Source organism: Poecilia latipinna, unplaced genomic scaffold (assembly GCF_001443285.1).
Source record: "Poecilia latipinna isolate Pla-1442-1.1 unplaced genomic scaffold, P_latipinna-1.0 Scaffold340, whole genome shotgun sequence".
Lineage (NCBI taxonomy): Eukaryota > Metazoa > Chordata > Actinopteri > Cyprinodontiformes > Poeciliidae > Poecilia > Poecilia latipinna.
The window spans coordinates 134,967-150,585 of NW_015112956.1; the positions used below are offsets into that span (position 1 = coordinate 134,967).

General features: G+C 38.8%; 1 protein-coding gene and 1 long non-coding RNA gene across 5 annotated transcripts in view; one reads left to right on the forward strand and one right to left on the reverse strand.

The window, feature by feature from the left end:
- The window catches only part of specc1 (sperm antigen with calponin homology and coiled-coil domains 1), a 107,872-nt gene that overhangs the window by 73,514 nt on the left and 18,739 nt on the right, over positions 1-15,619 (reverse strand). For 3 of the 4 annotated variants that reach the window (XM_015035620.1, XM_015035621.1, XM_015035622.1), the window contains 2 exons: positions 1,676-1,837; positions 1,042-1,177 (listed from right to left, as the gene is read on the reverse strand). In XM_015035620.1, coding sequence (XP_014891106.1) covers positions 1,042-1,177; positions 1,676-1,831 — 292 coding nt within the window. In that variant the 5' untranslated portion in view covers positions 1,832-1,837. Of the gene's footprint in view, positions 1-1,041; positions 1,178-1,675; positions 1,838-5,930; positions 6,073-15,619 lie in introns of those variants that run through there. The other variant, XM_015035623.1, reaches the window with a different exon arrangement.
- On the forward strand, positions 1,109-14,382 carry LOC106949397 (uncharacterized). Its single transcript, XR_001425367.1, has 4 exons — positions 1,109-1,196; positions 3,800-3,898; positions 6,590-6,660; positions 14,184-14,382. It is a non-coding gene; the product is annotated as an uncharacterized LOC106949397 (long non-coding RNA).

Here is a 15,619-nt window from a genome sequence, read left to right on the forward strand (position 1 = left end):
TTAAACGTTTTAGGATTTTTTTTTTTTGTACAAGATAAGTGCAGAAAAATACAGATAAATGAATAATTCAGTTCCTTTAAATGATAAAAATGTTATTACCTTGATCATTTGTAGTGAAGATGCATCTAAAGCTAAAATAATACTTCTGACATGTGGAGAGTTCAGCCTTTTATACTTGACTTGGCATCAAAGCAGCCGAGGTCTCATCTGGCGATCACCTTTTGGATTAATGGAATAATAACTTGATATCAAAAAGTGCTTAATAGGAATTTTTTGGTTTTTTCCCCCCCCCTGCAGAATTTGAACCAGGTGAAGCTAAAGCAGCCTTACAAAGCTTTCTTATCTTAAATGTATAATATTATCTTATGGTTTTGGCTTAATTACTGCTCTTAGCATGTTGTTCTTTCAGCAAATACTCCGTTTCAGAAACTGTATACTGTTGTTAATGATTATTTGATTACTAAAGTAGATGACAATTATTACAATAATCACAAATGATAACCCTAATCATGGTTATTGCTTGCCATGATTAGGGCTTGATTAGGCTCTAGTACCCCTGGTGACCCCACAAGGCATGTAGGATAATGGATGGAATAAGCAAAAAAAGCTGATTAAAGACGTCATGAATTCTCCAAGAAAAACATTAATTTAGTGCTAATGAATAAGGTAAAAGAAAGGCAAAGTATTGTACATAAATGCTACAATAGAGAAGTAAATACAATCCCAGCTACTAAGTGTAAAAATAAAGAAAGTCTCCATTAATTTCCATTAAAACACTCGGTCATTTACAAATTATAAAATGGTTCACTAAGACTTTCCAGGCCAGAACCTCCACAGTGTTCCTTCCCAGCCACCAAAGCCTCAATCCCACAAACAAGTGCAAACAGGAAAACTAGAGAAAAAGATAAATGGAGTCTTTTTCAGGCAGCCTGTTGCCAGCTGCGCTCCAACAGAAGCCTTAGCGGCGCTCTGTGGCCACCTAGTGGCGGCATGTGGTCCATTCACCGACTGTGACGGAGCCAGAAGCTGCAGAGCGCCCACCTGAAAGGCTGCGAGGGCGGGCCTCTGCCAGGTCAGAGATTCCTCCGGTAGTGACGGTCTTCTTCATCCGGGAGCCTGCGGCTGCGGCGCCAAGGGCCGGCTTCGTCAAGGCATCGTCACTGCTGGCCCTTTTCAGCTACAAACACACACGTCAGGTTAGTGCCAACATTATACTCTTCTACTCCTTAAATAAACCCAAATGCTTGTCAAAGTCTCCTAATTTGTACATATAAGTGTAATCAATCTCAGTGTAAATCCAGCTGTTCTGTGAAGGCCTCAGACGTTTGATAGACATTAGTGAAGGAACATCATAATAGGGCTGAAGCGATTAATTGGATTAATCTTGATGAATCGGTTGTTGAAATAATTATCAATTAATTTAGTAATCAATTAATCATTCACTGGAGTATACAGAAATTAAAAATTCAAAGCAGTAATTAAGCCAAAAATTGTTCAAAAATGTATGTATACATTTTGTATTTAAAATAATAATAATAAAAAACTTTCTGTACCCAGAACTCATCAAGTAGCAAAGTTAGGGCTACTTGATTCAAATTCTGTTCATAAAAAACCTTTTGCATCCAATTATCAGGATGCTTATCAGATTAAATTATATCTGGTTGCTGTGACTCACCTTGCTGAGCCTCTGGTCTGAGGCCAGCGTGTTGGAAGACCTGGAGTTCCTCAAGGCTGCAGAGGTGGAGGTAGAGGAGGTCAAAGATCCCTGCCTTACCCGCTCCTGGAGTCCCGGCTTGGGCAGCCCTCCCTTGGTGGCGCCCGATTTAAGCATGGCTGCCTGTTTGGAGACAGAAAAGCTACATTTAGCATTTTTATATTTTATTTTTACCTTGGCGCTAAGTAACTTTTGTCCTAATCGATTCTATCTGGAGCTTGTTTAATGATTATCATAACAACAACAAAAAAACAGACTTAGAAACAGACCTTTAACTTTAATCTTTTTTTTTCTTTAAATAATGTTATGCAATTATCCACAATGCCAATAGAAGCACAGAAGAATAGGGACAACAAACCTATAAGGCAGCAACACCGTCTGGTGGCATTTTCTTGCCGTTCCAAAATACACAAACGAAAAGCCGCTGTAATAAGTAACACCACTGAACCGCTTCCTGACAGAGGAAGGTAAAGGAACAGCCTCTCTTATCTAATTTGCTCAAACCTGGAGGGACTTACCAAGACTTGACACAACATGCACATAAGTAGCAAGTAGGAACGCAGATGGCCAAGGCCACAACGGTTATCTTTCTGAGAAATATATGTTTTCAAAAACCCACACAATGAGGGGTTTGTGTTTCCATCGCCAACAGGATGTGGTCAGCATGACTGCGTTTTATGTTTCAAGGAAAAGCCTTCATCTGGGGAAAACAGGAGGGCACTTAAACATGAGCGTGCCTCCTGTGTTGTTCCCTGTGGCCAGGCTGACTTATTGATTAGGGTTTAGCAACCTGATCTCCCGAGGCAACCGGATAATTCATGATGGACCCGTTACATGACACACACATGGGTTTATAAGTCAACCGTATACTTATGAAGCGTTATAGCAAAGCCTTGCTTCTGCCTTACTTACTTACTTCTGATTCTCTGCACCAAAAATTATATTTTGAGTGAATATCTGGAGACGAAACGCTGAACAAAACTAGAAGATAAAACATGTCTGAACCGTTCTAGAGAGTTCTGCAGAATCATTATAATGTAAAAATAAAGGATGTCTAAAAATACCTGAAGTACTGAATGTCTAAACAACCGTCAGGTCCGAGTGTGAGCATGCAAGGTTGTTTGTCCCGTCGTTGCCCAGGGTGTGCAACGCCTTTCGCCCAATGACCGCTGGAGAATAAACGGTCGTAGAAACGAATGGATGGATGGATGTTAACGGGGGCGGGCATATGTGGAAAACCTCATATGTTAAGGATTCATTATGTCAAATAAAAAGCTAAACTGAAAGCATCATTGGAAATGTTATCGTTCCCATGTTTGCATTTCGCGAGATCATGAATAAATATCAGTAGCTTTGAAAATACGATTAAATGTAGTTACTGTGTGCCGTTTAGTGAAATAAATCACACCTGTTTAAGTAAGAGGCGTCCTGAAGAAGCCTGTTTCAAATGGAAATGTTTTACATACCTTAAAAATTTATTTATTTTTTTAAATAATTGTATCATTATCATAACAGTACCACAAAATAGCACAATAAATTCGAAGTCAACATCGGCCAACAGTCGACTCCAAGTTTCTGTTCTCGTAATATTTCGTCTGATCTTCTAATCACTAAATTAATCTTTACTGCTTTATTAGTAGCTTTGTGTTATTCATACTTATTTAATATATTTCTTGATTTCAGCAGGGTAATCGGTATTAATATCACTGGGTACAAATCTAAACACAGCTGAAGAGGAAATATTGTAATAAAAAATGTCTTTTTAGGGACTCTAGTATTCTTCAGCAAGGACACACAGGATCGTGTTCATTTTTTAAATAATGTGTTATGAGAAGATGGAGGATGTAGTTTGAGGTCACAGAGCTATGATGACAAGTTTAATATTTTACCTCTCATCTAGAAATACTGCTGGTATTTATAAGCATGACATACAAATCATAAGATAACGAAGCTACAAACACTTTGTGAAATAATCTGTAGATTTTTCGTGTTGGTGTTTACAGAAAAGATTAGAGGAGCTTCAGGACTTGCAGATTGTGTTCAGTGTTTTGTGTGAGAGCATGTGTTTCTCTTCTGGTCCATCAGATGATCCTCAGGACTTCTCGGGGCAATATCCTGTGACTAACTCCTGCCCGAGTGGGCCGTCCAACAATGCCTCAGCAGTGACGTCTCACCTCGTCTCAGGTCATTTTACGCGGCTGTTACTGCCAGGCACGAGTCTGACCTGCTCTCATCACAACGCGGACAAACAGAAAAGGTGTAATTTGAGATGTTCCCGTTTAGGATACTCTATATTTTTCACATAAAAAAAAAAAACAAAAAACAGAACGATCAAAGATAACCTGGCAGCTTTGAGAGTAAAAAAAAAAAAAAAAACTTTTTGGCTTCACCTCTTTCGGCCACTGTGGAGCCACGTTCTGCAAAACTGACCTCGCCATATTGCACTGCGGAGGTCTGATTCTCAGGAGCCAGAACGGTGTCCCACTTACTTCCCAACGACCTACTAGCTGTGAAACCTCAATCTCTACGACAAACAGACACGGAGGCTCCGTTCTCGTCTCTTGAACAACGTAAAAGTTTAGATGAGAAACTGCGATCGCTATTTAGCTGACAATAGAAATCTAGAAAGAGTGACTGGACTACATTTTTTTACAATCTGATAAAAAAAAATTCAGAGGCAGAAAAAAGGCATGGCTTTGAACATGACTTGTGAAATCCTAAACATGGACCCTGCTCTAAAAAAAATCCAAACTTCACATAAAAGCAAGCATAATTTGTGGTTCTGAAATAAGTCATAGGTAGTCATCTGCCTTAATTACTGCTAAAAATAGCACGTTAAATGGTAGGCTGAATACGGGACAAAGTGCTGGAGCAGTTTTATGGACTACACTACAGAGAGGAGAGAAAAGAAAAAAGGGAAGTTATTTATACACATTTTGTATATTTATTTGCAGAAATAAATGACGGCTGCCAGCGGAACCAATTTCAGATGGATAAAAAGTTGGTGTTTTCCACAAAACCATTTGGTTTTCCATCTGACTCGATAACCCATTAAAAAAAAAAACAATAATTTCAACAAATGTTTCTAAAGTAATATATTAATCTCACACATATCCTTTCTCAGCTTCACTGAACGGCAGCCCAGTCTGTCAGAAACTCGATCATTTTCAACCAGTTCAGTAAGTTAGTGGTAACAACACTCTTCACTGCAGATGTTGTTGCTGAAGGAGGAGCACTCAAAATTAAGGAGTTTACAATTAGAGGAAATAAGTGAAAAGCTAATAAAAAAGGAAAGCATTTTCTACATTACCTTGAAACATGTCTGCAGTTTAAATGAGTGAGAGAGAAAAACACTCAGCAGATAACAGGAAGGCCGAACAAAGTACAGGAAAGTTGCTCTGTTTTTCCCTATAAATCAGCTACCATGCTAATGTACTTTTTGTGTGCACATCATTTACACTGGCTAACATGGCTCATCATAACCTATGATCAGAGGCAGAAACAGCTTTAAGTTTTAAGTTGAGACACTACAGCAGTGCAACCAAGTTCTCCTACCACTTCAAACACTCATTGCATGTCAGCATGGTTAGAATAAGCAGCATAGAGGAATGCATGCACCCAAACTAGGAGCTCTACATGTAAAACAGCATACATCCTGTCAGTTTGTTTGCATGAAACTACAGATATAATGTTGATCAAAGAGGAAATAGCAGTCCTGCAAAGCTGTGGTTGCAAAATTAGCTGCTTTCCTGTTGTGGTTTTTAATCAGGTATTTAAAGATAGTTTGATATTTTCTTGAACATCTCGAGAGGCTATCAAGTACAATGTTGCTACATTCGGATCATGACAGTAGTAAGCTTACTAAAAGAAAAAAAGAACATTGGAAATTAATATTATTGTAGCAAAGTGTAAATGGCATTACCTGTTGTAAGTCACTGTTCCTAAAAGTTGTGCAAAGTTCTGACCCAGCGCTTATTTCACTTTTGGTGAAGCGGCAGAGACGAGCTGCCAGAAATGTCAGAAATCAGGCTGAAAACATCTACTGCCGATGTTTTCCCAGACTTTTCTTACTCATTATATAAAGTTCAAACATTACCCCCCACCAACCCTGGACTTTTGAAAACCAAACTCAAACCAATTTTTGATCTAAAAAAAATAAAAGGATATCAAAACAACAAAAACATACAGCATGTGATTTCTCGAGCAGACCACTCACTTGTTAAGTAGCAGATGCTGGTCCTGGAGCCTGAGTGCTCTGCTCCACAACTGAGGATAAATATCTGCTGCTTGGCCCTTTGGAGCAAGTCAGGGGTGAAAATGAAAGGACACGAGAAGCGGCAGACAGCCTCCACACAGCAGCCAGAAAGAGGAAGAAGTGCCTCGCTCTCTTTCTGCTTCATACAAAGGAGAAGCGTGTCACATAGCTGCTGCCATGGGCATGTTTCTGTTCTCACCTCTCAGTTTTACACTTGTGATTAACAAGGGTTAAAAAAAAACAACACTACAAAAACAAATGTTGTTTCTAGTGCAAACAACTTGGTAGACTTGACATAAGACAAAGCATTTCAGCATGATATAGGAGCTTGTTTTAAGTTAATCATTTCTTAATATTGATTTAAAAAAGTACTAATTGCAAGTAAATAATCTGCCATTTTTCCCACATTACAAGTTAAAACGTATTGCTGCACTGGAAGATTATTTCACTCATAACTAGTATGTTTTCATCAATATTAATGACTTAAAACAAGATCCTATATTGTGCTGAAAAGTTACTTGTAAGTTTGTTTTGTTGCATTTCAAGTGTATAAAAGATATTTGCACTTGAATCTAGAGACCAAAAATATTTGCAAAGACTTTGGGTTTTTCTTTTTGCAGTGAAGGAAGAAAGAACCAGAGGGAGGAAGGGATCGCCATCATGTGACACAAACAACTGGGCAGGGTGAGAGGTGAACAAGAGCGATGAATTTTATTCTGAAAAGATTCAGCCATTATCTAATTAAAATGCAATGCAGCCTGTGATGGAAGATCACAATATTTTTTTTTAAATGACAACTTTTACAAACAAATCCTGCAACTCCAATCTATTTATATCAATATTGTATTTTTTTTGTTACCACACCAGGTTGTGTGGGCAGAAACAGCAGCGACTGGCACTGACAAAGCCCATCTGTGTCTCAGAAAGCCTCAGTAATATGAGGGTGGATCATTTGTGGACTGGCTGACAGTCAGAATTTATGTTCTTCTGTAATGGTCTCATTTTGATCCCACAACATGCAGCTTGCCAAGGATGTAGAGCATGTGGGTCGAAAGTGAACCGCATTCGGGTCTGGGATTAAACAGGCTTCAGTTTGTGGCCGGTGGTTAACAGAGGAACTCAATCTGACCGCACCCCTTCGTAAGCAAGAGGCTGCCTTTTAAAGTGTTGCAGCTAGACTTGAGAAAGACTGCAGATTGCTTTTAAGGCATTGCAAACTCCCACGTCCTGTTGCAGAGACAGATTTTTTTTTTCAGCGTGGTTTAATCTCAGTATAAATGTAGAAGTTCTGCTTCAGAGGTTAAGGGGATTTTCACACCTCATAGTCTGGTAGACTCAGTTTGATCTGGGACCAAAATTCAAACATTTGTTACATTTTTAGCTGGTGTGGTTCTCTTTCACACTGCACGGTGTCAAACCCTTTGAGAAACCTGTTCCCCTCCTAACCTACGGTGGCGCTGCAACAAGAATGACATGAGGAAATGACAGGAAAACATCTAAAGAAGACAACTTCCTTCACAAAAACAAAAATAGACTTTTAGCAGTTGTAGGATTTCTCTTTTGTATTTGATATAAGACTGCAGGCCATTTCTCCCTCCAATGTTAGACTCAGATTACATTTGTTTTGTTTGTATTTACCCAGAATACCCTGCGCTATAGTTCGCCAGTCTCCTGTCCAACTGGCGTTCACATTCAACTGAGCTAGGTTTTTATTCAAACCAGAGTTCGCTTTTTTCCCCAGAGATCAATTGCACCTTCACACCTCCCCAAACGAGCCAGATGTTCTAGGCAAACAAACAAGAGTTCAATCATAGTGAACCAAACAGGGCTGGTGAGAATGCATCCGCAGAGAGCAAACAGCATCATGGTGAAAAGTTTAAAGCAGAGTTAGGTTGCAAAACATTATCCCAAGCTGAGGTTTTGTCTCAGAGCACAAGTCATCGTTCAAACATGGAAAAAGTATTGCACAACTGGAATCCACCAACATATGGTCATTCACTTAAACCAATAGGCCGGGCAGGAAGAGAATTAATCTAGAGAAACAGCCAAGAGATCCATAGTAACTTTGGAGGAGCTGCAGAGTTTTACAGATCAGTAGAATTTGCAGACAGGACAATCATTAGTCACCCAAATATCTAGCCTTGGGAAAGAAAAGACAGAAAGAAGAGACCCTCCAAATGTTTACTTCTAGAAAAACGTATACCGTCCGGATAATTTCCCTTCCCTTTTATGCATTTTTGTGTTGATCTTGCAAATAAAATCCTAACACAACTAACTGAAGTTTGTGGTTGTAACATGACAAAATGTAAAAAACTCGAGGGCTATGAATGCTTTTGAAAGGATCTGTATTTACATCGAGTCTGTGGAGATAATGCCACGTAAACTGCAGCCCACACATATTTTGTCAATGCAGTGCTTCATTCGTGCTACTGTGGTTTCACTCAGTGTCTGTGTAGCGACACTAAATTCCTTCAATGGGGACGGACAGCGTTGGCTGTTTTCCACAATGTTAGGAGCCATGTTGATGCATAACACTCTTAAACAGCAATAACTGATTAAAAACGTGATCTTTTGTAGATAGCTTGTTGGAAATACTAACTTTGTTCATTTTTATCCCGAGTTTGGCAACACTTAATGGTTTTTAACTGTCTGTTTCTGCAGTCTACAAGTTTGACAGAATGGTACGATAATCAGAAAAGGCCAAACTGAACCACATCGAGCCAAATATAGCACATAAAAATATTAATAATAACACAGGAAACAAACTGAAACGCTAGCTATTTTATTATTCTAATGCAACAGATCTGAATGCTCTCCCCTCTTCTCTGGTTACTCTAGCTTCCTTCCACAGTCCAAAAACAAGATGGCTGATTGGTCTACCTTGTTGACCTAAGGTGTGATTGATCAACACACTTGATGTATATTAGTTTGATTACTTTGGTGATGGCATTTGACATAATGTAACATTTATTGCTTGTTTCACAACTGGTTACTGTATTGTATTTTTATGATGGTTCAAAGTATCAATGTGCTGGATTATAAATATGAATAATTTCAGTTTTAACCTGTTCAAAGTAAGGTTAGATCAAGTTTCTGCTCAAAGTGAAATTACACAATATTTGGTGTGGCCAAAATGAAGAAACATCTTACATAAGACAATAGAAAACAAATACCAATAAGTACAAGCACAAATATCTTTCATCCATAACAATGGGCGCCTTGTACATTTAAGAAACTCATGGACTTGACATAATACAGCCAGTTATCCAAACCTGCTGCAAAACTCAAAACTTGGCCAAATGAAGAACAACATAAAAGCAACATTGCGATGGAGAAACATGAATAAATAATGACAGAACATGGAGCGGCACGGCAGGACACCGAATAGGTGAAGTATCTCCACCATTGTATGAAACAAGATGACAACATCCAGCAGGCTGAGTGAGGCTCCTACGGTGGGCGCCGACTGCCTCACACGTCTTCCTTCTGCCTCCTTATGTGCACAGAAAGGAATAGTGAGTCAGATTCTCCAAGCACGCACAATGTTTTTGACGGATATAAAAGCAAACATGCAGTGATGGTGATTCAGTCGAGTGTGTGTCTAAAAATAAATCCGTTTCCATGATTATTGTGCACAGGATGGAAGCAACAGCCAGAAAGTAGCACAAGATGAAGCCTACATGGTCAGAGTAACTCCTTTGTCTGCAAAATGAAATGTCTGTCCACCGGTCACCGTTCAGTCTCCATAGTAAGTAAGTGTTTTTCTGGTAGTTTTCGCAGGCAACCCACCAGTTTGTTCCCTGAAAGTCACACAGTCCAGCTGGCTTTAGATGTATTGCTATGGAGACGGTTCTAAACTTAAGCATGGCATTTTCGTACTTGCACGAGTTGTTTAACAAATAGCAGCTCCTTAGCCTCTGCCACAAAACACACGGCCTTCGGTGCGTCCTTTCACCAGTTTGGTCAGCCACGCCTCCTCTAGGCAGACCCACTCAACAACCAGCTGTACGGCATCCCACATGCATCTTTGAATATCATCCTCATCACCATGGGAAAATCTCTATACAACACATGGAGCAACACCAGATGCCTTAAATGTCAAGTCTAGGAAAAGATAGTACTAAAGACAAAGACGGTTCTATTTGTTTAGTGATTTGATGTTTTTCAAGAAATTGGCAATGCTACATATACCAGTTCAAATTCCTTCAACACAAATGTATAGTCTTATATTACTGTAGAAAAATGTCATGAATTAAAACTAAATTGATGTCCAATTTAATGAGATTGTAATGCTCAAATATAAAAATATCAACTGCCTGGGTGTAGTAGGATTCCTGAAAAATAAGCATTTTTTTTTATATCAAAGCGCAGAAAGCACTTGTAAACTTTTTGTGCTGCTTGAGTTAGTGACCTTAAAGACATCACATGATCAGAGCAGCAGTTAGCCAAATGGCCACCTGTACTGGAGCAGTAAGACCAGTCACAGCTCAAGATTATTTAAACAATGTAAATGAAATTTTGTGTAGTAAGTGCAAAAATTACATGAATGCTGGGGTTTATCACTCGGACAAGTCAGGTCAGATTATCATTGGCCTGTCTGGTGCAGCTCTTCCCAGGTAAACAAACTACTCATTTGTTTATTGTGCATGGACGTATGGCAGACACGTCCCATCTGCCTTCCCACCTTGTTTGACTTCTGAGACTCACAACACATTTATCCAGCAACATTCCCCATCTATTGCTAAAAAGCAATGTAGATGAAAGTCTTTCAAATTTTGGTCCTGAAAGTCTGAGTGTCCAGTTTCCAGAGAAATACCTCTGAGGTTGAGGAGATGTTCAATTCCTCCACCCAATCAAACATTAACCAATTACTTACTTCATGGAACAACAACAAAAAAACTGTCATAACCACTCAAGTTATTTCAACCATCGACGATACAAATGTAAATCTGCTACAAAAGACAGAAATTCTTTAATGTCTGTAAATATCAGCATTTTGAATGAATTAATGAGGAAAGAAAGAGTCTTTGCTCCAACCTGCTAATCACAATCTTTGAATTGTCCACTCCTCCAGTCTACTGTGTACCAACAGGTAGGGTGTAGAAACTTCTCTTCTTAGTCTGTGTATTTGTGAAACTATTACATAATCTGGATTTAAAAAATACTGTTGCCAAGCCTAAACAGTTTCAGGACACGCTATAAAGTCTAAAACAAAGAGAAAGATGCAATATGGTAAAGAAAATGCTAAAGCTAGGAAAGAACAAGAAAGCAGGTACTTTTATTTGAAAATCCAAAACACAGACAGCATGTAAAATCTAACGTCTGTTTTTGCAGCTCGAGTCTAAATCCAAGATTCCAGCCCATCTCCTTGAATCGGTTCACAGCCACAAGTTTTTCAAAGACTTTTGGCACCAGCTATTTTCCACAACTTTCCCATTTCCTCTTCCACCCGCTGATGCTTGTTGAACTCCTCAGCTTGACGTTCGTTCTTGACGTTGCTGTTGTTGGCAAAACTACCTCCATCACAACTGGTTACGGCCTTCCTTTTCCTGCCACAAAAACAGCTCTGACTCCTTCGTTTCCTTCAAAAAGTGTTGGTTCACTGATTGTTTGATTCTGTACGTTAATATCTAGTTAACCCACTACCGACTTGAGTAACAGTGATCAATTTGTTTAAACAATTAATCACTTGATTGGGAAGATATTGGTCCATTTGGTAAACTTTTTGGTCTATCTGCACATGCTAACTTGTTAGCACTGCTGGTGAAGATGTATTCATATTTTACTGCAGCAGTAATCAAACACTGTAAAAACCCAGTTTATTTTCAGTACATTTATTCAAAGATTAATTGCATTTGTTATATCTATACGATGGGCTGCACAGTGGCGCAGTTTGTAGAGCTATTGCCTTGCAGCAAGAAGGTTCTGGGTTCGACTCTGCATGGAGTTTGCATGTTCTCCCTGTGCATGCTTGGGTTTTCTCCAGGTACTCCGGTTTCCTCCCACAGTCCAAAAACATGACTGTCAGGTTAATTGGTTTCTCTAAAAAATTGTCCCTTGGTTTGAGTGTGTGTGTCCAGGGTGTACCCCGCCTCTCGCCCGGAACGTTAGCTGGAGATGGGCACCTCTCGCGACCCCAATAAGGGACAAGGGTGTAAAGAAAATGGATGGATATCTATACGTAAAACATTAGTTGGTTCTTTATCATTTTATCCAAAGTCATTAAGCTCCATTTGTTGCCTCAGATTACAGACACCTGGTATAAGAGAAGGGCCGTTTTGGGACTGATAAATAATTTCTGTGTTGATTTGGATCATCATTTATAAAAACACTATAAACTTGCAATATAAGATAGTCATTTTACAGATCTTTTTTAAGGAGCTTCCACAAATGTATTCATGTCTAAATGTGTGCAAATACTAGCACTACTACGCCACCTTTAAGTTACTACTGTACCGTTGCTGAAGCACATGTGTAGCATCTGTCCAACACCTGAATGTAGTAAAGGAGTGTGTGAAAAAAACATCATCTCAGCTAAAGCCCAACAGGAAGCGTGGGATCGCTTTATATCCCATGCTGTGAGGCGGTCTCTGTTCCCTCTGTGTTCCTATATTAGTCAGTGGGGATGTGAAACTTGCATGCAACAGGATACATATTGTGGTATTAGCGGAGTTGCGGCAGTTTCAAACTAGAAATTACAGAAAATGTTTCATTTTCTGAAGGCAGAAGAATTTATTAGAAATGGGAAACATGCTAACACCTGTGTTGTTAGTGTTTCTGAAAGTATTTTTTGAGTCTAAAGCAAAACGGTAGCATTTCAAATACCATTTTTGATTTTTTTGTGCTCAATGAGGCATTTTTGAGTCGTTTCAAATAAAGTTATGAGTAACACTGAAGTAATTTCTCAAATAAAAAACAAGTTCTTGGTGTAGGAATATGAAACTGTGAAACCACAAGAGCATCTGCTTATATCAGCATCTTTGAGTTAAAAAAAAAAAAAGAGAGAAGGAACCTACTGAGGAAAATGCTGAGTTGATGGTTTGCTTTGATCTGGACAGAGATCAATAGGTTTTCTAGTTCGCCTTCAGGCCTGGGAAGTGTAGATTCACAAATCTTCTGAATAACAAGGTCTCACCTCGGGACTCGGGTTTATGGTTATTTTATTTATCAAGGAACACTGCATACCTGCATGCCAACAGGTTAACATTGTGCCAACAATCACTTTTCTCTGTGGAAGTTGCCACTGCAGAACAAAGACAGTTGTGTTCACTATCAGAGAGTAGTGTTTAAAAATGAATTAAACCTTTTCAGCAGACGGGTGTTGGCTGTTTATTCACGTTGAAAAAACAGCGAAGGAGTAATCAGCAAACAACAGGAAGCTTAGAATATTAAAGTAAATATGATCCCTTATAAAAGGGATCTGTTTGATCCCTTTGTAAGAGTCTGATTCCAGCTGTTCTCGAATCTGTAACAGATTAGCATCAATTATTGTAAGAGTCCTAATTTCTCTACAGAGAATATGAACAGAAACCACTGTGCGATAAAGCTAAAAGCAATTATACGCAAATACAAGACTTTTGAGACAATTTAAGATGTTCTGTCTGTATTCATTTCATCTTAAAATAACAGTATTTTTTTTTTTTGTTTAACTGCAGCACAATACGACACTGTCCTCTGCTCCCAACAATGATTTTCCTTCAAATACTGAAAAGGTGGAGATTTCTTTTTCTTATTTTTGAAATCATTTTATTAAAAGAAACGAAAGTCTTCTCATAAGATGCATATTGTACATTTGGACAGAAATAGAAATTAGTGAAGGAGCATATATTGCTCCAATTCTTCTTAGTTTAGTTTTGGAGGATTTTAATAATGTATTTCAAATTTTTTTAGTAATGTTGAGAGACAGTTCTGTAAATTTGGACTTTTCTTGAGAAATAATTATTTTATTTGAGTATTTTATATAGAAGCCAGCTCTGTTTACAATTATCAAAAATACAGAGAAGTTTCTTTTTTTTTTCTTTAGCAAACGTTTACAGCAAGAAGTCAGAGCTATTCATAAACTGGTGATTAGAAATTTATGCATCAACAGTCTGAGTCCTTCATTATTTCCCCAAGCAATCTTCTATATTTGGGGACCTCGCTAATAAAATGTGAAGACAGATTCAACTTTTATGAATATTTTAAGCCTCCCGTTTTCCGTTTCATCTTTCTCAGAGCTGCGGCTCCCCTGAGGTTTGAACTTCCTGCTCTCCCAGTGTCAAAGTTCTTGACTGATAAACAGCCAGTCGGAGCCACGTTGCAGAAACTTCAGCTGCTTTCCAGTCTGCCAAGCTGGCTGAGTGTACAGAGTGGGCGGACTCCATAGAAACACAAGCACAGCATCCACAAGGTCTGCGAGGGAATTAAAAAAAAACAAAACATGCAGCCACTAAAACCGAGATATTTTCCACAAAGGAACATCATAATCGTCAGCACCAACAACAACCCTTTCTGTCCAACCCAACAGAAATGAACACTCCTGTTTGTATTTTGAGTCTGTATGCTGTACCCAGTATTGTGGCATGAAAGGCATTTGATGTTCACTGCGGGTGTGTTCGGTTTGACTTGTATGGAGAATAAAGGAGATTATAATGGGTCAGACAACTAACAGACAAAGCAAATATTTTAACGACCTGATAAGTCACACACCCAAGCTTGCTAGTCCTGTTTGCATTTTAATTCACCCGCCTCTTGGAGCTGCATGCCTTTTACACTTTTACCAAGACAAAAACATTAGCATTCCTTAAAGCCAGTGAGTTGAGCCACTGAGAGCGATGCTTGTCAAGTATGTAGATTGTTTCCTGAGCTTCAAACACAGCCTGAGGAAATGAAGATGCTTGGAGCTTCCCTTCACAGAACAAACAAACAGAAAGAAACGCTCTGTACCACTGCGAGGCACAATGTGTATCTACTTACTGAGGTGGGATATTTTTAGGCAGAAATGTTCTTGAAAATCTTGCAGAGGCTGAGAGCCATCTGTTGTTTCACAAGGCAAGAGTATTTCATTTTATACCTCCAAGCCCACATTTAGCCAAAAATGTTGATATTTCTTATTTATTTATTAAATTAATTGAATAAGCAATGAGCAGAGAGACAGACTGGTTACTGAAGGCAGCAGGTTTATAGCTCGACAATGATCAATTCATCAAAAACGTGTTTTTTTTTTCTTATGTACTACACGCTACCAAGTAAAACTGACAAGAACACTCATTAGTGTAGACACTGTTACAAAGTGAAGACAAAGTTAACCATTTTTAGTATAATGGTGTCATAAGACCAGAGATGCACGATGTATCGGCAATAATATCAGATATAGGATTCAACAAACATGCAACATGATGTCAACTCTGGTCTCCAAATAACTTCCAGCTGATAGGAGGAAGGCTTGAGGAAAACAAGGGCAACCACCCTAAAAGGCAACATTTAAATAATCTATGCTACGTTGCTTTTTTGAATTCCAGTTAAATTATTCTCAAATAATGTTGAATACCTCAGTCCACTTTAAAAATTTCTTACAGAGAGCTATGAAAGCTATTCTCTTCCCGCAGTGAAGTGGATTAACACACAGGAAAGGGAGCTGAACACTGCTTTGAGACAAACAAGGATATCCG